The sequence below is a fragment of the Halichoerus grypus genome, chromosome 1 (assembly GCF_964656455.1).
Source record: "Halichoerus grypus chromosome 1, mHalGry1.hap1.1, whole genome shotgun sequence".
Classification (NCBI taxonomy): Eukaryota; Metazoa; Chordata; class Mammalia; order Carnivora; family Phocidae; genus Halichoerus; species Halichoerus grypus.
Window position 1 is genome coordinate 216,470,693 of NC_135712.1, and position 25,873 is coordinate 216,496,565.

The 25,873-nt window shown below is 57.5% G+C and overlaps 1 protein-coding gene across 4 annotated transcripts; it reads left to right on the forward strand.

Moving 5' to 3' along the window:
• MIER2 (MIER family member 2) lies at positions 1–24,983 on the forward strand. 4 transcript variants are annotated; one of them, XM_078058790.1, is made up of 14 exons: positions 1–51; positions 6,701–6,791; positions 7,934–8,076; positions 12,984–13,109; positions 13,542–13,665; positions 14,411–14,502; positions 14,926–14,995; positions 17,997–18,148; positions 19,388–19,469; positions 19,560–19,654; positions 21,734–21,858; positions 21,946–22,073; positions 23,100–23,529; positions 23,717–24,983. In XM_078058790.1, exons 1-14 carry the CDS (start codon positions 43–45, stop codon positions 23,718–23,720), a joined length of 1,671 nt encoding a protein of 556 aa, XP_077914916.1. In that variant the 5' UTR covers positions 1–42; the 3' UTR covers positions 23,721–24,983. The 4 variants fall into 4 exon arrangements, with proteins under 4 accessions (XP_077914916.1, XP_035956542.2, XP_077914910.1 ...); XM_036100649.2 differs by having other exon boundaries at positions 23,973–24,983; XM_078058784.1 differs by having other exon boundaries at positions 14,926–14,986; positions 23,973–24,983.
• The last annotated feature ends 890 nt before the right edge of the window (positions 24,984–25,873 follow it).

Here is a 25,873-nt window from a genome sequence, read left to right on the forward strand (position 1 = left end):
GGGGATCCCGGCGCGGCCACCGCCTCCCGCGCACACACGGCCATGGCGGAGGTGAGTGAGCGGGCCGGGGGAGCCGGCCCCCCGCCCCCGCGCGCCCGCGGCCACCGCCGCAGGGCCCGGCCGTGTTGGGGCTCCGGGCGCGGAGACCCCCGCCCCGGGGCGCGGAGGCCGGGCTCGGGGCGCCGCGCCCGTCGGGGCCCGAGGGGCGCGGAGCTCCGTCGGCGGCCGCCCCCGGCCACCCCCCCCCCGCCGGTTGCCACATCGCGGGGTGCAGTGCGCATGTGCGGGCGGGGGGCGGGCGCGCGGAGTGGGGTGGGGAGGGGCGGGGCGGGCCTGCGGGGAGAGGGCGGACGCGGGGTGGGGGCGCGCGCCCCGGTAGCCGGCGCGGCTTCCCGGGCCCTCGACCCCCAGCCCGGGTCCCGCGGTCTTCGGTCCTGGACCCCCGCTCCCGGCGGCGCGCAGCCCTGCCCTCCCCGCGCTCGCCAACTTTGCGGAGTGCGCTTTCTGGGCGCGCGGTTGTGGCGCGCCGCGCTCACCCGTCGGGACCCCGGGTGGGACCCGCACGGCAGCTCGCTTGCGAGCCCTCAGGGTGCGGGGCACCGCAGAGTCGTTCCGTCCAGACCCCGGGTGGGACTCGAACTCCGACCGCGGGCCGGCCCTGAGCACACCCGGCACGGGGCGGGGGGTGCGATGGGGGCCTAGGGCATCGGGGCTTTCTCGGACGGGCCGACCAGCCTTACTTCTCAGAGCCTCCCCTCTTGGTCCATGAGACAGGCGTGAGACCCCTTACCCGAATCCTTGCGGCTCTGTGTGCTTTGGGATGCAGAGATTTTCTGATTTGAGGGTATGTGGGGTTTGGAACTGTGACGCTTGATCAGACTCGTCTAGGACCGTCTGGGCAAACACAGTCAACAAATAGCTTCACGTCACGTCAAACCGGGGACGGAAAACTTTCATTTTGGGGTGGGCTTTTTTTTATTTTTTACTTTGAAATGTTGGATAAGACAGGGCGGACTGCTCTCACCTTTTAGGGCCCTGCTGAGGATTAAATGAGACAGTGCACCTGCCAGGGCTCAGTAAATGTGACTCTTGGTACATGACTTTTCAGTCTGGGCACGCAGAAGTTAGGGCCCACACCACACAGGTCCACAGACTCAGCAAGTGATGCTCATGAAATGGGTGGGGCCCCTGAGACCCGGACAGGAGAAGGTACCCACCCAGCCAGGCATAGCACGTGCTTGGGGTATTTGGCAGGGTTGTGGGGTGAGTTGGGCTGTTCTGTTTTAGCACAACAGGGGTAGGTGTTGTGCAAGGTGGGAATGGCCATTCTCTCCCACCAGTGACCTTCTGAGGGGCAGCAGCAGGCCCTGCATTTGCGCCAAAGAGGGTGTGGGTGTCTGGGTGCAAGGCCAGACCTCAGCATCCACTTGTGCTGGGTGGCTGGACCCAAAGGGTTCTTAGACAGTTCTCCTTCCTTAGGGGGCGTTTAGGGGAACTGAAGCCGCACGGGGGCAGTGGCTGGCCTAGGGGATCGGGGCAGAAGCCAGGTAGGGGTGTGGTGGTGGCGTGTTGGTGTGCTCCTGGTTAGGGACACGGGTGGTGGGTGGGCAGCATGCTTGGCCTGGCAGAGCTTCGGGGTTTGGCTTTGACTCTGCCTTGCCTGGTGCAGAGCCCCTGGAACCCTCACAGCGGCCAGCTGCCCAGCGTGTCCCTGTCCCACCTGTTGACTGTGCGCGGTGCTGCCCCGTTGAGTGAATTTGCGTTGGTTTCGCAGGAGAAGGTCTGTGTGTGAGCTTCCCCGTGTGCCTGGCTCTGTGTGAGGCCCCGAGGGTCTGACTGAGCACAGACCCCACAGTGCCTGTCCTAAAGGGCCTGAGAGACTGGTCAGTAAAGGACCGGGAAGTGTGGAGATGTCGGATGTGATGAGCCACAGCCAGCCTCTGCCCAGGGCACCTGTTGCAGAGCTGGAGCCTCCCACTCTCTGTGACCTTGGGCAGGTGACTGAGTGTTCACAGCTTTGTTCTCCCATCTCTGAAATGGGAAGACCCTGGAGTCAAGAGGTCTCCCGAGATCTTGGCCCAGTGGCTTGCACGGGAAAGCTGACCCTTTTGAAGTTACTGGTAATGAGCGGTCTCTAACCAATAAAGACGGCGGTTTGTAAGCTCCCAGTAAGTGCCTGATCTGCGTTAGCGGCCCGAGTTCTGTCGTTGCTGGAGTAGCCGGCAGCGCCACGAGGGAAGATGGGAGAGCTTCGTCCTGCCTGCCTCGGGATACCAGATGAGTGTGTGAAAGACCCAAGTACACTGTCTTTGTCCTGTACTTAAAACCCTCCAGAGGGCGCCTGGGTGGCTCAGTTGGTTAAGCGACTGACTTCGGCTCAGGTCATGATCCTGGAGTCCCTGGATCGAGTCCCGCATCGGGCTCCCTGCTCGGCGGGGAGTCTGCTTCTCCCTCTGACCTTCCCCCCTCTCATGTGTTCTCTCTCATTCTCTCTCTCTCAAATAAATAAATAAAATCTTTAAAAAAAAAAAAAAAAAAAAAAACCCTCCAGAGCTTTCCTTTGTCCTTGGGGTAAAGTGCATCTCCTCCCCGTGACCCTCTGCTCAGTGATGTGGTCCCCGCAGATCTCCCCCTGCCCCCACTCCCGCTCTCTGGCTCCCTTCCATTTCTTCCTCGGAGGGACTCCGCCTTCTCCCCTCAGTACTGTGTATACCCGCTCCCACTTGTTTGTTCTCCGTGTCCTGGTGAGACAGGTAACTCGCGTGGGTGGAGACGGGCAGAACCTGTTTCCCCATTGACTGCAGTGCACCCAGGGCCTCCTCCTCACCTGGCCCAGCGTAAGTGTTGGGGGGGGGCAGCCGGGTGTAGGTGGAGGCTCTTCCTGCTGTCATTGTGTAAGGAATCACTTTGAAATTCACGGTGTGAAAACGATGATTGTTTTATTACCTTTTGTGGTATGGAGGGTTCGCTGGGCTGAGCCGGGCAGGTTTCACTCAGGGTCCTCATGCCGTGGCCCTCGGCTGGTGGCTGGGGCTGGAGCTGACCCCAGGGGAGGAAGCTTCCCTGCTCACACGGGGTGCTGCTGGCTGGGACACCTCCCCAGGCCTCTTTGTGTGGTTGGGCTTCCTCACAGCATGGTGGCTGTTGACTGTCCCAGAAGATACCCGATGGAAACCGAGCTGCATTTTAAGTCACATGGAGCCCCCTGCCCAGAGTCCCAGACCCATCCAGGTCCCCAGAATCCCACTTCTGGAAGGGGGAGGCATGCCAGCGTCACAGTGGGAGAAGAGCACGTGGGTGCCGCCAGTTTGGAGTGTGGAATCTGCCACGTCGTCGCTGTGGGTTATGCTGGGAAGGGCAGTGGGAGGACCCTGCCCGGGGAAAAGGGCCCCTGCATTCTAGTCTCCTAGTGACTGGCCTCCGCATTCGAGCCATCAGGGTCCACCTGAGACAGGACTGACGAGCTCGCCTTGTCCTTGCCAAGACCTGGGTTCCCCACTGCTCTGGGACCACATCTCTACTGGTCCTTTTCTCCTAATTCCTTTAAGCCCTCTCCCAATCCTGTTTTTTTCCACCTCTGCAAAATGGACGGCTTTGACTCTGATGGAAACATCCAGAGTGTTCTGAACAAAGGAAGTAGAGCGCCTGGGAATCCCACTGTTGAGGGTGGGCTTGCATCTAGAGGTCAGACGTTGGGGCAGGGGAGTTCCTTGGTGAGTTTCGAGGAACCTGGAGTCATCTGGGAATGAACTTGGGGATCTGAGGCGACTGGGTGCTGTGAGCAGCACCCCCTCACCCCCGGCCCCCGCCCCCTGCCTTAGGGGATGGAGCTTCCCTGCTGCTGCCCTTTCTGTCCCTCCCAGCTGTTCCTCTTGGCTCCTTTGCCTGAGTGTCCATGTCAGATAAGGGCCAAGTCCTCCTCAGAGCCTGCCGGGGACCTCAGACCGCCACACCTGAGGCCCTCCTGCAGGCAGCAGAGTTAACTCTCCCTGGAAAATGGGCCGTCCAAACTCTGCCCTCGCTCTGTTCCCCTGTTAGAGCTATGGTAGCAAGAGACAGAAAGCCTGCCCTGGCTGCGATGGGAAAGGGAGCCCAGGGAGGCTGGTGTATCAGCAGTCTGCAGGGTCCTAGAGAGGGCCCAGGTGACGTCAGAGGACACTTAGGGTGCTGGCCCCGCGCACCGTGTGGGCTAGTGGCTGTTCCTGGAAGGGCAGGCCGCTGTGCGCTCTGCTCCCTGCCTGCTTCCAGGTCCCCCCCCACTGACCGCCTCTGCCACCCTGGGGCTGCGCTTCCTGGGACACGGCCTGCTCAGAGCTCAGAACTGCCCGTGCTGTTGGCAGAGGCCGCACCGCGCACAGGCCCGCGCACACACCACACCCACAGCCACTTCGTGTCCCAGCTCTTTCTCGGGGCTTTGCTGAACTTTCATGTACGTGCTGCCAAGTACAGTGAAGGGTCTGTAAAGGGTCTTTGAGTCACAGAGCCTGAGTGGGGGTTTGTAATAGCACTGCTTACATGCTGTGTGAGTTGGGGTGAGTGACTTGATCTCTCTGAGCTTAGTTCCCTTGTTTCTCTTAGTAGGTGAGGGATTACACAACCTCTTGAGGTTTTCTTGAGGACCCAGTGAGGAAATTCTTAGAAAACTTTTTCTAAACCCTAAACCTAATTTTATTACATATTCAGATCTTTTCTGTGTGTGTGCAGACAGCTTTGCTGAGGTTTATTCATACAGTTCATTTTCACGTGCAGAGTTCAGTGGTTTTCAGTACATTCAGAGCTGTACGACCATCTGTGGTCAGCTTTAGAACATTCCATCGCCCCAAAAGGAAACACTACCCCATCAGCGGTCACTCTCCATCCCACCCCAGCTCCCGGCCCCCACGAGCCCCCTTCCCGTCCGTGGATGAGCCTGTTCTGGACGTGTCACCCACGTGGACTCACACCCTGTGTGGCCTTCTCTGTCTGGTTCCCTCCCTGAGCGTCGTGGGCTCGGGGTCCATCCCTGGGGCAGTGCGTGTGGGCGCCTCGTTCCTGCTCGAGGCCGCGGGATGCTCCTGTGTTCTGCTTTGGTTTGTCTTCATCAGCTGATGGACGTTTGTATTCTTCTTACCTTTGGCTCTCGTGAAGGTCCCACCATGAACGTTCACGTGTGAGCTTTAGCGTAGATGTGTGTTTCTTCTCCCTTGGGCATCTCTTTCCCTTCCCCTCCTCGGTTTTCAGGTGGGGCCCTGTGATTTAGACTGACAAAAGACAGATTATTGAGAGAGAAGTAAGCAGTTTATTAACTCATGTAGCACACATCCCACAGGAGAAGTCACAGTGAGTAACCCAGGGGGTGGTCAGGGCTTGGGCTCCTGTGGGCATGTCAACAGAAGAGTGGCCCACGTGGACTGAGTGTCACGACACAGAAGGACTTAGAGTCTGTCTGGGCACCAGGTCGTGGGAACGTGGCTATGCAGGGAGGTAGTGGAAGGCCTGGCTAGTTAGTAAGGTGTGTTTGTACACACGAGCTCCGTGCTAAGCTGCTCCCTGCCTGATTTGGGGGCAGGAGGGGAAGCACCCACATGGGACTTACGTCTGCTGTGAAGCAGGCCGGGGCAACGCAGAGGTCATCCTGTGTCTGTTTTTGCTCAGTTGGCTTCACCTCAGAATAACCCTAATGCCGAATGGCGTATGTTGGGACGACAGACTGACCCCTTCAGTGTCTGCCTAGCAGTGGACTTGCTGGGTTGTCCTAACCCGGCTTACCTTCTGCAGGACCGATGACTGCCTCTCAGACCTCCCGCTTAGCGTTGCATTCCCTCCTTTGATTTGTGTCTTCCGATGAGCGTTTTCTCGTGTGCTTATTGGCCACCTGTGTATCTCTTTGGAGAAATGTTTGTTTAGATCCTTTGCCCATTTTTAAATTGAGTTACCTTTTCATGAAAGGTAAACTCGTAAGAGTTCCTCGTGTATTCCAGATGCAGGTCACTTCTCGTGATCTGCAGACCTCGTCTCCCTCTGTGGGTTGTGTTCTCACTTCCTTAGTGATGTCCTTTCAGGCAGAAACGTTTTTATTTGTGTATTTTTCCTCTTGTTGCTTATGCTTTTGATGTCCTATCTAAGAAACCATGTGTGTGTGTCCAGGGTAGCAGATTTATTCGTGTGTTTTCTTCTAAGAGTTCTAGGTTTTAGGTCTCATATTGAAGGTCTTGGGTCCGTTTTGAGCTCATCTGTGTGTGGTGTGAGTAGGCACTTGTCTTCATTCTTTTGCTTGTGGACTTCCTGTTGTCCCAGCACCATTTATTGGAGAGACTGTTCATGCCCCACTGAGCTGTTTGTCACCTTTGTTGAGATTCAGTCGGCAGTACGGCTGTGGGTTTATTTCTGGATTCTCAAGTCTGTCCCGTGGCTTATGTGTCTAGCTTTATGTCAGTGCCACGCTGTTCTGATTACTGTAGCTTTGTAGTAATTTTGAAATCAGGAACTGTTCTATTTCAGGATTGTTTTGGCTTATCTGGGTCCCTGGACTTTTTGTATGATTTTGGGAATCTGTCACTTTCGGCATAGAAGCCAAGGGAGACTCTCCCAGCTGAGGCCACTTCCTGAGGTTGCCTGGGGAGTCGGGCTCTGAGCTGTCCCTGCTCCCCGGCGTCCTGCAGAGACATCTGCCAGTGGGTTCCAGACCAGCCGAGCCAACCTTGCTTCTGTTCCTCCGCAGGCCTCCTCACTGGAAAGGCAGAGCCCTGGCGTGGCCTCCTGCCTCGCTCACAGCCTGTGCCCGGGGGAGCCCAGCTTGCAGACCGCAGCAGGTACCCTCCTTGCCCTTCCGCTCCCACTGCCCAGGGCTACCAGGGCCTCTGTGGTTGTAAGAGACAGCGTCTTGCTTAGCCAGGCAGAGCCGGACACAGTGTGCTGGCTCCCAGAGTCCAAGGACGGGGTGTGGGCCTAGCAGCCAGGACTCTCTCCTCATCTTCTAGTGGGGGCAGGGCAGCCCAGGAGAGGACCAGACGGCCTCTGGCCTGGGGTGGCCAGCCTGGCAGGCACCCCAGCCAAGGCAGGAAGACTGGGTTTGGCGCTGGGTGGGCACTGTTCCCAGGTGCTCTGCACCCCCTGCTCCAGAAGGCGGCCCCTTGCAGCTCCCCCTCCTCCTGCGTGTGGACCCAGGTGGAGGGAGGAGGCCAGCCTCAGCCTTCACTGCTCCCTGGCCTGGGTGGATGGAACCCTCGCCATTTCCTTTTGTCTTTGTTCTCTTTAAATTTGACTTACTGAAGAAGACCAGAATGGGGAGAGAGCGATAAACGCATCCTGGTTTTTTTGGGAAAACCAAAAACCTGGCCACATCTGCCACCCATTGGCCCGTTGCGGGTGGTCGCGCTGTTGTCCCGCTGAGGCTGGAGGAAGGACTAGCATTTGTTGGGCCTCCTGTGTGTCCCCCCGCACTGTGCTGTCCCTGCGGTGACGTGTGGGTGTGTGCATGCGGCATCCCCTCCGTTCCAGGAGCTGAGGGCCTGCCGGATGGGGCACCGGCCCTCTCGGGGCCTTCTGTTCTTTCTGCCCGCCCTAGCTCCCCTGGTGCTCACTTCTTCCTAGTCTGTGGGGTCCTCCCCACGCCGCCACAGGGGTGTGTGCTGAGGGAGACAGGGCGAGCCTCCAGGACCGCACACCCCCCACGTTCCCAGAGTGCGTGCGTACGGTACACTTAGCTGGCGTGCTCTTCCCTTCGCAGTGCTCCGTGGTGGCGGACTGTGCTGACTACCAGTGTGCGCACACGCACACACAGCCGTTCCCATGTGTGCGCACGAGCACACGTGTACACGTGGCCACAGGCTGTGGGGCTTGTCCTGGTGACAGCAGGGCCACTGTCGGGTCCTACCCCCGCCGCCCTGCGCCTTGCATGATGCTTGGGGTCTGTGGGGTGAGCAGCTCATGCAGGCTGGTGTCTCCTCCACAGTGGTGTCCATGGGCTCTGCAGACCATCAGTTCAACCTCGTAGAGATCCTGTCCCAGAACTACGGCATCCGGGAGCAGTGCGAGCAGGCCGCGGGAGACCCAGAGAAGCCCGAGGGGGAGCTGGAGAAGGACTTCATTGCCCAGGTACTTGGCTGAGCTGGTCCCCTCTGCCCTTGTGTGGGTGGGGCCCCCTGGGCAATGTCACGTTTCTGCATTTGGTGGAAGCAGTCTGCAGGCTGCTCAGATTTCACAGGGACAAGTACTGCCTGTGTGTCTGTCTGTGAAGCGCCAGGCGCTGTGCTAGGAGCAGAGGTCGCGGGGGGTCAGGCCAGACCTGGTCGTGCCCCTGGGGCTTTAGGGCTATAGGCATTAAACACACTGTTCTCTCTTTTTTGGCCTCAGAACCCCCTTTATGCTCTTAAAAAATTATTGAGGATTTCTTTTTTTTTTTTTTTAAGATTTTATTTATTTATTTGACAGAGACACAGCGAGAGAGGAAACACAAGCAGGGGGAGTGGGAGAGGGAGAAGCAGACTTCCCGCTGAGCAGGGAGCCCGATGTGGGGCTCGATCCCAGGACCCCGGGATCATGACCTGAGCTGAAGGCAGATGCTTAACGACTGAGCCACCCAGGTGCCCCCCAAATTATTGAGGATTTCAAAGAGCTTTGTGTAGGTTATATGGTAAATGCATTGTTAGTAGAAACAATTTATAAAATTTGTAAAAATGAAAAAAAAAAATAGGGGCACCTGGGTGGCTCAGTCGGTGAAGCGTTTGCCTTCAGCTCAGGTCATGATCCCAGGGTCCTGGGATTGAGCCCCGCATCGGGCTTCCTGCTCCGCGGGGAGTCTGCTCCTCCCTCTCCCTCTGCCCCTCCCCCTGCTCTCTCTTTTTCTCTCTCTCAAATAAATAAATCTGTAAAAAAATGAAAAAATAACTTCTAAAACAAAAACAGGTTGGGGGTGCCTGGGTGGTATAGTTGGTTGAATGTCCGACTCTTGGTTTTGGCTCAGGTCCTGATCTCATGGTATTGGGATCGAGCCCTGTGTGGGCTCTGCCCTCAGCGGGGAGTCTGCTTGGGATTCTGTGTCTCCCTCTCCCCCTCTCCCTTATGTTCTCATTCTCTATCTCTCTCTGGAATAAATGAACTTTTGGGACTTCATCAAGATAAAAAGCTTTTGCATGGCAAAGGAAACAGTCGACAAAACCAAAAGACAGTCTACAGAATGGGGGAGGATATTTGCAAATGTCTTATCAGATGAAGAGCTAGTATCTAAAATCTGTAAAGAAACTCATCAAACTCAACACCTTAAGAACAAATAATCCAGTCAAGAAATGGGCAGAAGACATGAACAGACACTTCTCCAAAGAAGACATCCAAATGGCCAATAGACACATGAAAAAATGCTCCACATCAGTTGCCACCCGGGAAATACAAATCAAAACCACAATGAGATATCACCTTACACCTGTTAGAATGGCTAAAACTAACAAGACAGGAAACAAAAGTGTTGATGAGGATGTGGAGAAAGGGGAACCCTCCTACACTGTTGGTGGGAATGCAAGCTGGTGCAGCCATTCTGGAAAACAGTATGGAGGTTCCTCAAGACGTTAAAAATAGAGCTACCCTATGACCCAGCAATTGAACTCCTGGGTATTTACCCCGAAGATACAGACGTAGTGAAAAGAAGGGGCACCTGCACCTCAGTGTTCACAGCAGCAATGTCCACAATAGCCAAACTGTGGAAGGAGCCGAGATGCCCTTCAACAGATGAATGGATAAAGAAGATGTGGTTCATATGTACAATGGAAGCCATCAGAAAGAATGAATACTTAGATTTGCATTGACATGGATGGACCTAGAAGGTATTATGCTAAGTGAAATAAGTCAATCAGAGAAAGATAATTATCATATGATCTCACTCATGTGGAATATAAGAAACAAAACAGGAGCGTAGGGGAAGAGAGGAAAAAATAAAACGATGAAATCAGAGACGGAGACAAACCATAAGAGATTCTTAATCATAGGAAACAAAATGAGGATTGATGGAGGGATGGGGGGAGGGGGTAACTGGGTGATGGGCATTAAGGAGGGCACATGATGGAATGAGCACTGGGTGTCGTGTATGCAACTGATGAATCACTAAACTCTATCTCTGAAATTCATAATATACTATATGTTAATCGAATTTAAATTAAAAAAGTAATAAAAAATGGAATAAATAAATCTTTAAAAAAAAGAAAACCCAAAAACAGGTTGGGGAGAAGAGTGGAATAGCTTTATATTTTCGTAAATGCAGGAGCGAACATGAGAACCCAGCTGCTGTCTTGTTAATTTGTTCTTTTGGTTGAAGTAAAATCTGGTCTCATACGGATCTGTTCTTGGAAGAGGGGAGAGTACTTAACCAGCTTCTCAGGTAATTGTGGATATCCCTTGAGGCTGCACCCGAATCCAGTAAGTGGTAGCTTTGGGGCGGGTGCAGAGTGGCTTCTACAATCCTATCCTGTGAACTTTCTGGATGTGATTCTGTTGGAATCTCCTGGTGGTGAACTTGCAGTGGCTCTCCCCACTGTGTGATCATATTACCTTCTGCGTGGTGAGATGTTTGCAGCATACTGGTTCTCCAGCCTGCCCATCTTGCAAATGTAAGTTCACACTACAAAATCTGAGAACCTCGCTTGTTAATACCGTAGACGGGGGGCTTAACCAATGTAGTTGTGGAGGCCATAAGTCTGCGTTCAGGGTCAGGCAGGGTTGTTTCTGGTGAGGGCCCTCTTCTTGGCTTACACACGGCTGCCTTCTCTCTGTGTCCTCACGTGCCTGAGAGCAAGTAAGCTGTCTGGGGTCTCTTTAAGGACCTAATCCCACTGGATCAGAGTCCCATCCTCACATCCTATGTAACTGTAATTCTTCCTGCAAAGGTCCGTCTCCAGATACAGTCACGTTGGGGGTTAGCGCTTTGGCATGTGAATTTTCAGTTCATGAAAATATCAACACTGATTTCATCAAACATCTTTAAAGTATTGAGAATTTTTAAATTTTTTTAAGCAGTAATCACGGGGCATTTACCTGGTTTGGTGCCATTTATCGCTTGGTGCCAGTTTGGTCTTATAACCAAAGACAAAAGTCTTCTCTTCGAAAAGGGAAAAACAATTTAAAAAAGTTTAAAATGAATTTAAAACATCTCAAAATTAACCAAAAACTAAAATTAGCTATGTATTAAATATCTCACCTAGGTTTTCTTCAGCTATAATATTTAAAAACTAAGATCAGAGAAAGACAAATGCCATGTGATCTCTCTCATAGGTGGAATTTAAGAAACAAAACAGATGAACATAGAGGAAGGGAAGGAAAAATAAAGTAAGATGAGAACAGGGAGGCAAACCATTAGAGATGCCGAACTCTAGGAAAGAAGCAGGGTTGCTGGGGGGAGGGGGTGACTGGGGGACGGGCCTCAAGGATGGCACGTGATGGAGAGAGCACTGGGTGTTCTATGCAGCTGATGAATCTCTGAACTCTACCCCCGAAACCAATACTACACTATGTGTTAACTAATCTGAATTTAAATTAAAAAAAACTGATTAAGAAAGAATGTAATTTCCAAGATAAAAGCAGAAACACTGCCGTTTTTGTATCACCTTAACAAACGATATTGCAAATTTATCAAGCTCATGTTGTCAGATCCAGATTTTCGAAAAAGTTTCTTGCTCAAAAGCCTGAGGTTTGCTGTTGCAGCGAGCACAGTCAGTTGTTTGTCTGGAGGGATGGCTGACCGGGCTCTTGTCTGAGACGTCTGCGCGGCGCCCGGCAGGAGGCCTGTCATCACCTGCCGGCCGGTCTGTCCCTCAAGAGCGGAGCTGTGCGGTGGGGACCGCTGCCGCAACACTCAGGCGCTCCCGCACAAACCCGCACTTTGGGGGTGGCAGGCACTCCCAGTGCTTCCCCTTTCCTCACACGGAAAATTAAAACGACATCTGCTCCGCGAGAGCGAGAATACAATCAGGAATGTTGCACAGGGCATCCTCGAGGGAAGCGGCACGTTTACAACTGAGTGGGTGGCGGGGAGGGATGCCCGCTGACGGCTCGCAACTGTAGGGTGCTGTGTCCCACCCGTGACTCCCTCCCTCAGCACGCGTGCCGGCACGGAGGGCGGAAATAATGCCGTCGTATTCTCAGGACAGTCGCTGCGAAAGGGTCCCAGGCATCTGGGGGTCGTAGGGCCCCTGTGTTAATTGCCCAGCAGGCGCACAGTTAGAAAGTGTGAGAGGCATCCTGAACATCCCCGTTAGTGGGGTCCTGGAGGGTGGGAGGGGGCGCTTGGGCTCCACGGGGAGGGGCGAGGGCGGGGCAGGAGCTGACCTGGGGGGATGAGTGAGGGTGTCTGGGGGGCTGCCGGTGTGAGGACGTGGTGCGGCCAGAGAGTGTCGGCGTCAGGAGCAGAGAGGCAGGCGGGAGAAGCGGTGGCCCGGGGACAGGACTGGAGAGGAAGGTGATGGTCGTGCGCGTCTTCCTCGCCGGGCCGCTTCTCGTCCTGTTGTCTCCGACTGTCCGTTCCCTGTGGTGGGCTTGAGCCTCCCTTCTCGGTCAGCTGGGGTGGGGTTGCGCTGCTGGCGAGGGCTGACAGCGTCCTGTCGCATCCACGTGGTGGACTGCTCCCTACCCGATGCGATGTTGGATTTTACCAGATGTTTCTTGGATGGCCATGTTTTTCCCTTTACCGACGTCTGATTTACTCTGATTTACTCTGATTTTCCGACGTCACCAGGTGTGGTGGTAGATTTACAGATGTCGAGTCATCCTCCATTGCTGGGGTTAAGCCTGGGCAGGACCCTGTGGAGGGAGAGGCCATTCCTGGCCCCACTCTTCAAGGCTGGGGACCTCGGGCACAGAGCGGATCTCTCTGGGCACAGGTGTCTTGTCCCTGCCTCTCCGCGGGGTTAAGGGAGTCCTTGGATGCAGGACTGGGGTCTGGCTGGGGTTAGCTGCTGTGAGTGCGACGGAGGGGCTCGGAACCCCGAGCAGCCCCTCCTGACACAGCCCTAACCCTGCAGAGCAGCGACATGCCCCTCGATGAGCTGCTGGCCCTCTATGGTTATGAGGCGTCAGACCCCATCTCGGAGCGGGAGAGCGAGGGCAGTGACAGCGCAGCCAACCTCCCGGACATGACCCTGGACAAGGTGCGTGGACTGAGGACGGGTGTGACGGTCCCCCACACGGTCTGAGCTGGTGGTCCCAGCGGCCGCAGGCTGGGCTGGAGCAGGGGCGGAGTGGAGGCCGGCGAGGAGAGAGGCGGCCCAGTTCTCCTGGGCCGGGCCTTCCGGGTCCTGACAGGGCGGGTGCCAGCAGGGCGGGCTTCATCACCGGAGGTGGAAACTGCTTAGTGGAGAGCGCGGGGACTCCCTCGTCCCCAGGCTGCAGGGCTGGGCTCAGGGAGTGCCCCCTGCTGGCCTGCCCTTGTGCCTGGCCTCTCTGTCTGCAGAGGGGAGGAGCATCCAGAGTGGGCTCGTGGCGTCAGTCACCGTGTTAGCACTGTTACTCGCTGTTACTACATGTTATCTTGAGGTTGTCGAAACAAACCACAAACACCTTCTTTGCTTTCTTGTTAAAAGGAACAAATAGCGAAGGATTTGCTTTCAGGGGAAGAAGAGGAAGAGACACAGTCGTCAGCCGATGACCTGACCCCGTCTGTGACCTCCCATGAGGCCTCTGACCTTTTTCCTAACCGGAGTGGATGTAGGTGTCCCCCCTGCTCCTCCCCTTGCGTTGGCCTGGCGCGGCTCTGGGATGCAGATGGAGGGGCCCCGGGCTGCGGGGGGGCCAGGCACTTGTGCTCCCCCTTGCTCCTCCCCTGGGGTTGGCCCGGCGTGGCTCTGGGATGCAGATGGAGGGGCCCCAGGCTGCAGGGGGGCCAGGCACTTGTGCTCCCCCCTGCTCCTCCCCTGGGGTTGGCCCGGCGCAGCTCTGGGATGCAGATGGAGGGGCCCCGGGCTGCGGGGGGCCAGGCACTTGCACACAGATGCTTCGTACCCCGTGGGTGCCCTGACCTCAGTCTGAGCTCCTCTGGGCTTCCCACTTTCCTGATGACCTGTGAGCGGAGACTGAGTGGCTTTGGTTGACCTGAGGAGGGACAGGTTCCTGTAACTTGCAGTCTGTCAGGTCTGGGGCAGCGGCCTGAGACCGTCCTCCCCTCGGCTCTGCCTGCCTGTGCATCCTGTGAGGCTGGCAGGGTGAGGTGCTGGGCTCAGGGCTTGGCAGGGTAGCAACCGCAGCAGGGGGAGGCCTCCTGAGTCCCCAGTCCTGGGCCTGTTGCACAGCCGTCATGTGGCCAGGGTGTGGGCCACACTCCTCACGAAAGGCACAGTGTAGGGGTCCGGTGGACGGAGAGTCGGGGGGAGGTGCAGTGGCGCCCAGAGCCCGCTAGCCAGGGTGGGCCCCCCGGAGCCGTGGGCGCGACTCAGCTGCCCCCCTTTCCCCAAAGCCTGCTTCCTGGCTAATGCAGACAAAGAGCCTAGCTCCTCCACCTCTTCCGACACAGAGGAGGACCCTCTTCCTGCCAACAAATGTAAGAAGGTGAGTGGCCCTGACCCAGTGGCGCCCTGAAAGTGGGTCTCTGGCCCTTCAGGGCAGAGCTGAGCATGTGGCTCCTGAGCAGTGAGCTGGGCTAGAGCCTTGACTGTGCTCTTGTCCCTGTGATATGGCCCGAGGTCCTGTCCTGGGGCCTTTGGGCTGGACCTCAGACTCCTGGGTCCTCGGGCCTCACCCCCCTTGCCACGGGATTGGCTGTACCAGACGGACGGACAAGTGGGTGCAGACACTGTCACTCACACCCACACCCTTTTCTGCCTCTCGTGCTCAAGACCACAGGACTAGGCATCTGTGGGCAGATGGCACAGATGAGCCCGGGGCTCTAGGCGGCCACCCTGGGGCCCACGTCAGCACCTCGTGGCTGGGCCTCCCATCAGCCCTGACTGCCTTGGGCCTTTGCCTTTGCAGGAGATCATGGTTGGGCCTCAGTTCCAAGCCGACCTCAGCAGCCTGCAGTTGGACCGCCATGGTGAGAAACGTAAGTGGGGCTTTGTGAGCGTGGGAGACGGGGAGAAGAAGCGAGAACCCCAGTGTAGCCAGGAGGGAACTTGCTGCGTGCTTACCCAGAGCCAGTTCCCCAACCCTTGGAGGGAATCTGAGGGGCAGGAGGACATGGACCAGTTGACGTCCTCTCCCTGCTCACTGCCCCTCCGCTCGGCGCTGTGTGGTCCTGCCGCCCTGTGCAGCCGGCACCCGACTTCCCTGCCCTCAGCTCTGTCCACCCCGTCCTGCCCAGGCCCCTGTCCTCACCTCTCCAGGTGTGCACACATTTCCCCAGCCGGCTCTTCCCGTGTCTGGGCCTTGTCCCAGATGACCGCCAGAGACCAGTGTCGCTCTGTCCTGCGCTCTTCTTAGGGCACTACCTGTCCCGGACTTGATGGCCCCACTGGAACATGGAGCGAGGCCTGTTGTCCTTTGAGATAGGCATTGCCGTGTTTGCCTACAGGTGAAGAAAATAGGAAGTAAAGTCACCTGGCTATTGACCCAAGTCTTGTTTTCCTGGCCCCAAAGGCCCTGTGGGCCCGGGGCTGGCACCCCTGGCTCAGGAGTCTCTCCCAGGATGATTCAGTCGCTGAGATTGGCAGTGAGGTGGGACAGACAGAGGAGACAGGGACCTGCAGCAGAGATACCGAGGCCTTGGGCTAGGAGCTGGGATGTGGGCTTGGTGGCACGTGCTTGCTCCGCCGTAAGCAGTTTGGGTAAAGGAGGAGACAGGAACGTGCAGGTCAGCTGGGTCATGGGACCATGCAGGTGAGTCTGTGAATCTGATGACACATGAGACCCTCCTCCAGAGAAAGGCACCAGTGCACGCTTCTTAGCTACACCGTCAGGCTGTCCTGAACGCGTGCAGACCTCAGTCTGGAACCCCAGCCTTCACTGAGTGTGGCATTCGGGCCTTTTCCACTGCCAGGGAATGGCTGGTCCTTGGTCCCGAGGGGGTGGGAGCTGGCGTCTCCCTCCACGCCACATCTGGGAAGTGAAATCCGTAGTGTGGCACGTGGACCTCGTATGCTGTTGTGTGCTGTTTCCTGGTGTGGAGGGACCACGTTGCTCATCCGTTGTACTGTTGGTCGGTGGTGCGGTGGTTCCCGTGTGCGGCTCCGGATGTCTCTGCGTGCGTCTCTCTGTGGACATACGCGCTCTTCCTGGACAGATGTCTGGGCGTTGCCTGTGCCGCTCGGGCTCCCTCCAGCGACCTGTGGGAGTCCCCGTTGGCGTACGTCCTCACGCACACTTGACAGCGTCTGTGGGTGGGGTGGGGTGTCTTGTGGCTTTAATGGCGATTCCCTGGAGAGGGATCTTGTTTACTGGCCGTTTGCAGATCTCTTGGGAGGCACCTGCTCAAGGCTTTTTCCGCATTTTTAGATGGAATGGCCTTTCTCTGTCTGATTTGTGGGCGTCCTTGTGGCGTTCTGGATGCAGGGTTGTCTTCGGCTCTGGGCACCACCACGTTTTCTCCCAGTTGGCCGTGTCCTCACCTGGGATGCCGTCCGAGCTGTCGGTGTTTACTCTGACCGTGTTGTTTGTGCGCCATTAGGGAAGTTCTCGCAGAAGCTCTTGTCCTCTATTTTCCCTGTCGCGTAGGAAGCACCGATCCGACTATTTTTTTTTTTTTTTTTTTTTTTTTTTTTTTTTTTTTAAAGATTTTTATTTATTTATTTGAGACAGAGAGAATGAGAGAGAGAGAGTACATGAGAGGGGGGAGGGTCAGAGGGAGAAGCAGGCTCCCCGCCAAGCAGGGAGCCCGATGCGGGACTCGATCCAGGGACTCCAGGATCATGACCTGAGCCGAAGGCAGTCGCCTAACCAACTGAGCCACCCAGGCGCCCCCGATCCGACTAATTTAACGTTGAGCGTGTGGTTGGAGGTGTGGGTCAGGAGTCCTTTAACCTGTGCCGTGTTCTGGCCCTGCGATGGGACACGCCGTGCCGGCCTGCTGCACCGAAGACGTGCCTGTCAGGAGCCGAGTGTCTGTCACGCGTGCGTGTGTTGGGCTTCTGCTCGCTGGTCTCCCTTGAGCCGCGTCTGAGACCGTGCCCGTCCTCCGACGTCAGGAGCCTGATCGTACCTCCATAGAGGTTGCTGACCAGCTCGTCGGCTGCTTGATTTTGCTGAGAGTTGTGCTGAATGCTGAGGTTACTTTGTGGAGAGTGGATGGCAGCACCGTCCACGCCTGCGGGTCACACGTGTGGTTTCCCCTCTTGAAGTCCAGCGGAGTTTTTGTAGCAGTCTCGTGCATACCCAGTGGCCCGTTTGTGCTGTGGTAAAAGGTCTTTTGAAAAATTTCACGTGTACTCGATTTCTGTTAGTAGAAATGCAATTCGTTATTTTAATTGATCTTGTACATAGTGACTCCGCTGAGCTTATTTACAGATTTTAGTATTTTGTAGGTTCTCTTCTATTTTTTTTACATATGTGATCGTGTGACGTGGAATGATAGCTTTACTTCATTTTTTTGCAATCTCTGTGTCTTTTATTTCTTTTTGTCTCCGTGTTGTACCGGCGACACCTCCAGGACAGGAGGGTAAAGAAGAGATGAGAGATGACGTCTTGTCTTGTTCCCAAACTTGGGGGAAGTGTTCCATGTCCCGTTTAGTAAGTCGTTGGCTGTCGGCCGCTGTAGATGGTCTTTGTTGGATGAGGAAGTTTCTTTTTGTTAGCAGCTGACAGTTTGAATTCTGTCACATACTTTTTTGTGTTTCCTGAGACAGCCGTTTTTTTTTCTTTCATTCTCATGTTGATGGGCTTTCAGACATTAGACCAACTTTGCGTTCTGGAGTAAACGCTACCTGGTCATGAAATACCGTCTTTGGTGATCTGTGTGTAGTCATTCTTTGCTACGTGCGAGAGAACTAGGCAGGTCCTCCAGAGGTGCCCTGGCAGGCGCTTCTGACGGGGCTGTCAGAGGAGGGGGAGCTCCCTAGGCGTGGGCACGGACGGTGTGCCCGTGACGTGACCCCAGCACTCCTTCTCCACAGTCTATGAGAATGACGACCAGCTGCTCTGGGACCCCAACATCCTCCCCGAGAGGGAGGTGGAGGAGTTCCTGTACCGGGCAGTGAAACGGAGGTGGCACGAGATGGCTGGGTCGCAGCTCCCGGAGGGAGAATCAGTGAAAGACAGTGAGCAGGTGGGGCTGCCACACGGGGTGCAGAGGGCCGTGGTGCTGGAGCACCCTGAGTCGGAAGTCAGTGGCTCAGGTGTCTCGGGGGACCACGCAGGGGCAGGAGGGGAGGGGTGGTCAGGCATGGAGGGGCACGGGGAATGGAAAGGCCACCCCGGGAGGGTGGTGGGGGAGGTGTACCGTGAAGCTCCTGCCCAGTGTGGTCATGTGATGGTGACAAGTTGAAATGAAGAACACTCATTATGACAGTATGAGCACCCCCAGTGTCCCTGCCCCTGAGAGTGGTATGAACGCCCCCCCAGCATCCCCTCCCCTGGGAGTGATGTGAATGCCCTTCCAATATCCCCACCCCCGAGAGTGATGTGAATGCTCCCCCCAACGTCCCCGACCCTGAGGGTGGTGTGAGCGCCCCCCCAACGTCCCCACCCCTGAGGGTGATGTGAATGACCTCCCAACATCCTCGTCCCTGGGAGTGATGTGAATGTTCCCCTCAACGTCCCCGCCCCTGAGGGTGGTGTGAACGCCCCCCAACATCCCCACCACAGAGTGATGTGAATGCTCTCCCCAATATCCCCACCCCCGAGAGTGATGTGAATGCTCCCCCAACGTCCCCGACCCTGAGGGTGGTGTGAATGACCTCCCAACATCCTCGTCCCTGGGAGTGATGTGAATGTTCCCCTCAACGTCCCCGCCCCTGAGGGTGGTGTGAACGCCCCCCAACATCCCCACCACAGAGTGATGTGAATGCTCTCCCCAATGTTCCCACCCCTGAGGGTGGTGTGAACATTCCCCCCAACATCCCTGCCCTGAGGGTGATGTGAATGCCCCCCCAACATCCCCGCCCCTGAGGGTGGTGTGAACGCTCCTGAACATCCCTGCCTGTGACGGTGGTGTGAATGCTCCCCCAACATCCCCACCTGAGAGTGATGTGGATGCTGTCCCCAACATCCCACCCGCAGGGGTGGTTTGAATGCCTGCCCAATGCCCCCGCCCCTGAGGGTGGTGTGAATGCTCCTGACATCTCGTCCCTGATGGTGGTATGAATGTCTCCCCAGTGTCCCCATCTCTGGGGGTGGTGTGAATGCTTCCGACGTCCCTGCCTCTGAGATTGGTGTGAACGCCCCATCCCCGCCCCTGTGGTGTCCCCACCCCCGGAGGGTGGTGTGACTACCCCCAGTGTCCCTGTCCCTAAGGGGCGTGTGGGGTGAGGTGAACAGGTGGGAAGTCAGTGTGGCTTCTCCCCAGGCGCTTTACGAGCTGGTGAAATGCAATTTCAATGCAGAGGAGGCTCTGCGGAGACTGCGGTTCAATGTGAAGGTGATCCGAGGTGAGCACGTAGCCCCGGCCTTCCCTGCCCTCCGCTCTTGTCATGTCCTGGACACTGCTGATGCCACTGTGCTCTTCCTCCTGTTTGCAGATGGGTTTTGTGCTTGGAGCGAAGAGGAGTGCAGGAACTTTGAGCATGGCTTCCGAGTGCACGGGAAGAACTTCCACCTGATCCAGGCCAACAAGGTGAGGACGCTGTCCGCCCGGCTCTCGCCAGGCTCTGGCAGTGGCTCTTCGGGGCTGGGAGGGGCTCGGGAGACCGGGCACACGTCACCTTCACCCCACAGTGAGGTTGGGACTCCCCTGACCGGCCTCCTCCGAGCCATGGCTGAAGCCCTACTGCCCACCTCTGGCTCACCATACGTTCATTGATGTCTTGTTCTAGTCTCTGCTGATGTCTGCTGGGCCACCTTCCAGTCCCCAAACGAAGGCTCTGGTTTGGGGAAAGACACTGCTTAGGGGTGAACTTCAGTAGTCTTGTCTATTCGTGGCCCATTGGCACTGCTTTGCCATCTCCTTGCCACCGTGCCCAGGGCCCATGCCGCAGGGCTGACCCCTAACCTCGATCCTACTTGCAGCCCTAGATCTCCTAATTTCCTCAAAGGACGTGGGTCCTTATGCCACCTGCAGCAGACCTCATGATGGGAGGCGTTGCTGAGTGCCAGGTTACCCTGCCTTCCCCTCGACCTGGGTCATTGCTGGCGTCTGCACATCCCACAGTGATGCTGTTTGCCCGTGGCTTCGTGCATGACTCCTAGGGGGGCCTCTCGGCAGAGCCCTGGCCCCTCTGCCATGCAGCGTGGGACATCTGCCTGGCGTGTTCTGTGGTTCTGTGTCAGAGCCTGAGTTTTTCTCTGTCCGTCTCCCCACCTCACCCCTCATCCCGTCTGTTGTCCTGTCCTTCTAGGGCCAGTAGCCCTGGCTCCTCACGGCTCATGGGAACGTAGGCAGTAGGGAAGGGCCTGGCGGAAATCGGGCTCACGTGCAGGCCTCTGTCTTTTCCCAGGAGCTTGGGGTGAATGAGGTGCCTGCTCGGGGCTGGTGTAGGGACAGATGGTGCTTAGCTGACCATGCCCAGCGCGGTGTTGGATCCGTGCCTTGTGGCCTGCAGTTTCCTGCGCACTGTGTTTCCACCACAGCCCAGGCCACTTCTGTGAGCGCAGTGTTGTTGGCACAATGCCCTTGTTTCCTTTGTGCCCACCCACCCTGGTGATGGCTGCGGCCTCCCTCTGCATGCATTTCAGGCTTCTGCTGGAGCTGGCCCCAGGGAGACCACAGAGGACTTAACCCCTGGCAGGATGGATGTGCCAACAGGTCTCATTGAGCAGAACAGACGATATGTGTGCCCCTGTCCCCGCTGCTCTCCAGGTCCTCCTTGGCCTGCTGTGGGGTGACCCTCCAAAGTGGAAAGATGCCCCAAATCGTTAGAAGAGATTTCTAAGAGTTTTTTTATAATTGAAGTGTAGTTGATGCACAAGGTCACGTTAGTGTGAGGAGTGCACCAAGTGTACAGAATTGTGATGGACAGTCCCGTGCATCAGTTAGCGTGCAGCACGATAAGCGTGGTCACCTTCTGTTCTCGTACAATGTTGTTACGGAGTCACTGACTATATTCCCTGTGGTGTTCATTTGGTCTCCGTGATTTATCTTATGCCCTAAGAGGTTTTGCATGGAGTCCAGCTGTGTGCTGGACACATGTTTGTGGCACCTTTTCTTCCCAGGATACTTCACATATAAGGGTTTATTTGGTTTTCTGTGTCATGTTGTAAGTACGATCTTGAGTTAGTTTCACAAACCCATAGCATGTCCTTTAACGGTGTCTTGATGGCCCTCGTGGGCAGCTCTCCCACGGAGTGTCAGTAACACTCTGCACTCAGTGGGAAACGTGGGCTCACACATTGTCCTCTCTGGGCCAGGGGCTCTGTCTCTGGGTCTACACCAGGGTCATCTCTCCCCCGCTTTCTGGGCCTGTGAGGGGCATGGTGGATGCCGCTGTCTTCAGGAGCTTGTGGTCTGGGGCGAGGAAGGTGGACACTGGACACGTGGTCCCGAAGTGAGGATCAGGGTGCCAGGTCCACACCAGTAGGTGGTGGGCTCTTTGAGATGGGGTGCCGTCCTACTTCAGGTGAGGGGATGTGCCTCAGGGGCGGGTTGGAAGCGGGTGACGGGGGCTGCAGGCGGAGTCTTGCTTTGTCCAAGAGTGGCGGTGCCAGGACCCGTCTCTGCTCGTCTGGGGGCCGAGGTGACACATCTGCTGTCCCGCAGGTGCGCACCCGGTCCGTGGGCGAGTGTGTGGAGTACTACTACCTGTGGAAGAAGTCTGAGCGCTACGACTACTTCTCCCAGCAGACGAGGCTGGGCCGGAGGAAATATGGCCCGTCGGGAGCCACGTGCGTGCAGCGGGCTCCAGGGCCCTGGGGAGGGGAGGGTGGGCGTCCCGGGCAGGCGTCTCCCCTTCACGGCACACTCTCCCACAGGGATGCAGACCAGGACCTGGACGGCAGTGACCCCGACGGCACTGGTCGCCCCCGCTCGTCGCCGCCCCTGCCCCCTGCTGCTGACAGCCTGGGCTCTGAGCAGGACCCCTTGGCACGGATGCACACAGGTGAGAATGTGGGTGGGTCCCTGCCCTTGGGAGAGCCCTGTTCTCACTGGTGCCTTAACCTGGGCCCCCAGGGCTCTACCCCAGAGAGCGGTCCGTGGGGGTGTCGCCTGCATGAGTGGCCACGGGGACTTGCTGGCTTGTTGTGTGGAAGGGTACACATGTGTCCTGTGGCCCTGGATGGCACGTGGGAGGTCTCATGGGTGTCCAGGGCTCCCTGGCGTCCGGGCTCAGGGCTGCACAGGAGCAGACAGGGCCCAGCTCGGGACTGGAGTTTCTGACCATGACCACAGAGATAAGGATGAGGACCTTGGCTCTGAGTCTGTTGTACTCTGGGGTTTAGATTGTTCCAGAATCTGGTTGGTTCCATGGTTTGCCTAAAAGGGGGATGGCATCTTCCTATTTCTGGAATTGCTAATCACATAGATTCCACATTTATCCGCACTTTGCCTTCAAGCTTCTCTTATTCTGTTTTATTTGAATTTCTCTGAACCTGTTGTGTTTTGGTCTTGGTTTCAAAAAACAGGAGTTACAACCTCCCAATTCAGGGCCGTCAGCCCAGGTGCACAGTTTCCCTATAACTGGTTTCTCTTGTGTCTGTATTTCTTTTTTTTTTTTTAAAGATTTTATTTATTTATTTGACAGAGAGATAGAGAGCACAAGTAGGCAGAGAAGCAGGCAGAGGGAGAGGGAGAAGCAGACTCCCCACTGAGCAGGGAGCCCGACATGGGGCTCGATCCCAGGACCCCGGGATCATGACCCGAGCCGAAGGCAGCCGCTTAACCGACTGAGCCACCCAGGCACCCTCTTGTGTCTGTATTTCATGTCTCTGTGAAAATAGCTCCATGGAGAGGGGTCCACAGGCTTTGGTGGACCCGCAGAGGTTGGGCAGGAGCCCAGCGTAGGTTGCAGTCTGAAAGCATGAGTGTGATTTTAATGGGGTGTGCTCTCGCTGGGATGGCTGTGGGTCCCAGGAGAGCTGGTGTGGGTGCCCCGGGGGCCCAGCCTCAGCTGTGTTCTCCCCCGCAGAGCCGCTGAGTGTAGACAGCGCGGCCGGCAGTCTCAGTGAGCCTGGGGAGAGCTCCGACAGCCTCCCGTCCTCGGAGCCGGGGCCTTGTCCGTTCCAGCAGCTGGACACGCTCCCAGCCGTGCCCCTGCCCAGGCGGCCCCCTGCCCTGGCCGAGCCAGCCTTCTACCCCCCGGCCACAGCCCCTCCAGAGCCCGGCAGCAGCCCGAGACTAGCTGTGGACTTGACCCTGCCCGGGGCCCTCCCCGAGGAGCTGCCTCTCATCTCCAGCCGTGTGGATGTGAACGGAGAGCCTGAGGAGGCCGTGGCTCCGGCACAAGTGGCCTTGTCGGTCACCGAGTTTGGACTCATCGGCATTGGGGATGTGAATCCCTTCCTGGCTGCCCACCCAGCGTGCCCAGCCCCCGGGCTGCACTCGGAGCCCCTGTCACAGTGAGTGCGGCCCCTGCCCCGGGTCCCCCTGCCCCGGGTCCCCGCCCCCCAGCCTCAGGCTGCGCTGTGGAGAGGGGAGGGCTGTGTCCCGAGGGCCCGAGGATGGCTTGGCCATATGGAGCAGGCTCTGTTGGTTCTTTACTTTTATTTTCTACTTTTAATTTGGCTTATTTATTTTTTTGACTAGGTAATACATTCATATGGTTCAAAATCCAAAAAGGTACAAACGGGGCCGGTGCCAGGCTCCTCCCACCCCTGCCCCAGCCACCAGCCCTCCCCAGGCGCCACGGACAGTGCTGCCTTGGGGAGCCTGTCCACCAGCACAAGTGAAAACACGGTCTGCTGGGGGAGGTGAGGTCGGGAGCCACGGTTTCAGCCCACGGCACCCAGGCCGTGCCGTCTGTGGGACTGGACTGACCTTTTCTCGGTCTCTCCCCCTGCAGCTGTAACGTGATGACCTGTTGATCCCTGGCCACGGGTGGGCGTGCGTGGCCCGGACTGGACGTGGGGCCACCGCGGGGCCTGCCTCTGCCAGTCTTCCCGACCCCTCCCCTCCTCGTGGGCCTCGGGTAACGCCTCCTCTGCTTCAGAACACGGCAAGGACGGGGTGAGTGGTGGCCGGGCCGCTGCCCTGCCCCCCTCACACACAGACTGGTGCCCTTGGTGCCCGGCACCATGGTCCGAGCTGTCCAGGCTGCTGCCCCCAGCGCAGGACCCATCGGGTGGCCAGAGGCGGAGGGCCCGGCCCCGTCTAGCCAGCAGAGGCGAGGAAGGTGGGGAGATGGGGCAGGATGCTGCCCCCACCAGCAGCCTCTGCCCGGGGCACCCTCAGCACTCCGCTTGGCTCCATCTCCCTGCACCCAGCAGGGCCACAGTCTGCCCCAGCCCGGGGGTCGTGGGCAGCTGCTACTCGGTGCCAAACCCCGTGGGGCACAGAGCCATATACCTCGACGTCGGCCCCGCCTGCCCTCGACCTCCACCCTGCTCTCCACTTCAGGAAACGCCGCACTTTACATCCCCCCCCCCCCCCCGCCTCCTCCCTGTCTCCAGCCCGGAGCAGCCTCGGGTGTGGGGTTGAGACAGGTGACGCACCCCCCTTGGTACCAGGGCGCCGTTGCCTGCAGCACCGAGGGGCTGGCTCCAGCCCGTTGCCCTGACCCCGTGGGTCATACTTCTGTTGAAGCTCCCCAGCAAGATGGTTTGGGGTTCTGGTCCTTCTCTTTCCCAGCTTCCCTCGTTTTATTTATGTTTCTGTTTACAAATTGGAGTGGGGTCCTCCACGGGGCCAGGGCAGCGCTCCCCAACCCCTGGGTGTCACCAGGAGAGGGTTTTGGCTCGAGCCTGTCTGCAGAGTTGGCCTCGACCTTCCCTCACCCCACCAAGGACCACACTGTGAAGTGATAACTGCCTTGAATCCCTTGCTGTTTTATTTATTAAACTTGATTTGAAGTCCATGGGTGCCTCGTGGTAGATTGGGAGGACGGGGTGTGAGGAGGTGCTGGGGACGGCCGGTCACTTTGTGGACCCTGTGGCCTGGGCTAAGTCGTGGCCAGGATGGCATGGGGCTGCGGGGGCGCTGGTCGCGATGACTGACACGACGGGCTGCTTTGATGTGAGTCAGACCCCGGCCACAAAAACCACAGCAGACGCAGGGGCGGGAGGAGCCCTGGGTCCCACGGAGGAGGCCCAGGGTGAGAGCACGAGGGTAGAGGCTCGGTGGGCCAGGGATGGTCGGTTTCATTCTGGGTCTGGGGCCAGACCCGGGAGGGGTCTGCAGGGGTAAGCAGGGGCTTGAGACCACTTTTCATAGCTCCCTGTGGTTGCTGCACGGAGGTGAGGGGTGGGGGGCGTGCAGGAGCTGGAGCTGGGAGGGGTGCAGCCTGGTGCCTTCCTGGGAGGGAGCAGGAGACTCAGTGGGAAGGGGGGGTGCAGCCTGGCTGGGAGGGGGCAGGAGACCCAGTGGGAAGGGGGGGTGCAGCCTGGCTGGGACGGGGCAGGAGACCCAGTGGGAAGGGGGGGTGCAGCCTGGCTGGGACGGGGCAGGAGACCCAGTGGGGAGGGGGGTGCAGCCTGGCTGGGAGGGGGCAGGAGACCCAGTGGGGGGCGTGCATCCTGGCTGGGCCGGGGAAGGAGAGCCAGTGGGAGGGGGTGCAGCCTGGCTGGGAGGGGGCAGGAGGGAGGGGTCGGGAGAGTTGGTTGTCCAGTGCTGGGAGCCAGGGTGTGTGTGGGGGTGGGTGATGCGAGAGGGACTTCAGAGGATTTTAATTGGAGTGTTTTCCCCAGTACTTGAGAGAAGTTGCTCTCGTGTCTTCTGGTTGGCTCTGCTTACAACAAGAAATCTGCT

Bases quoted from the DNA above. Each gene is read 5' to 3' on its own strand.
- MIER2 (XM_036100649.2), top strand. The intron at 8,077-12,983 runs GTACTTGGCTGA...CTAACCCTGCAG, and splicing joins AGAAGGACTTCATTGCCCAG to AGCAGCGACATGCCCCTCGA. The intron at 14,996-17,996 runs GTAAGTGGGGCT...CCTTCTCCACAG, and splicing joins GGACCGCCATGGTGAGAAAC to TCTATGAGAATGACGACCAG.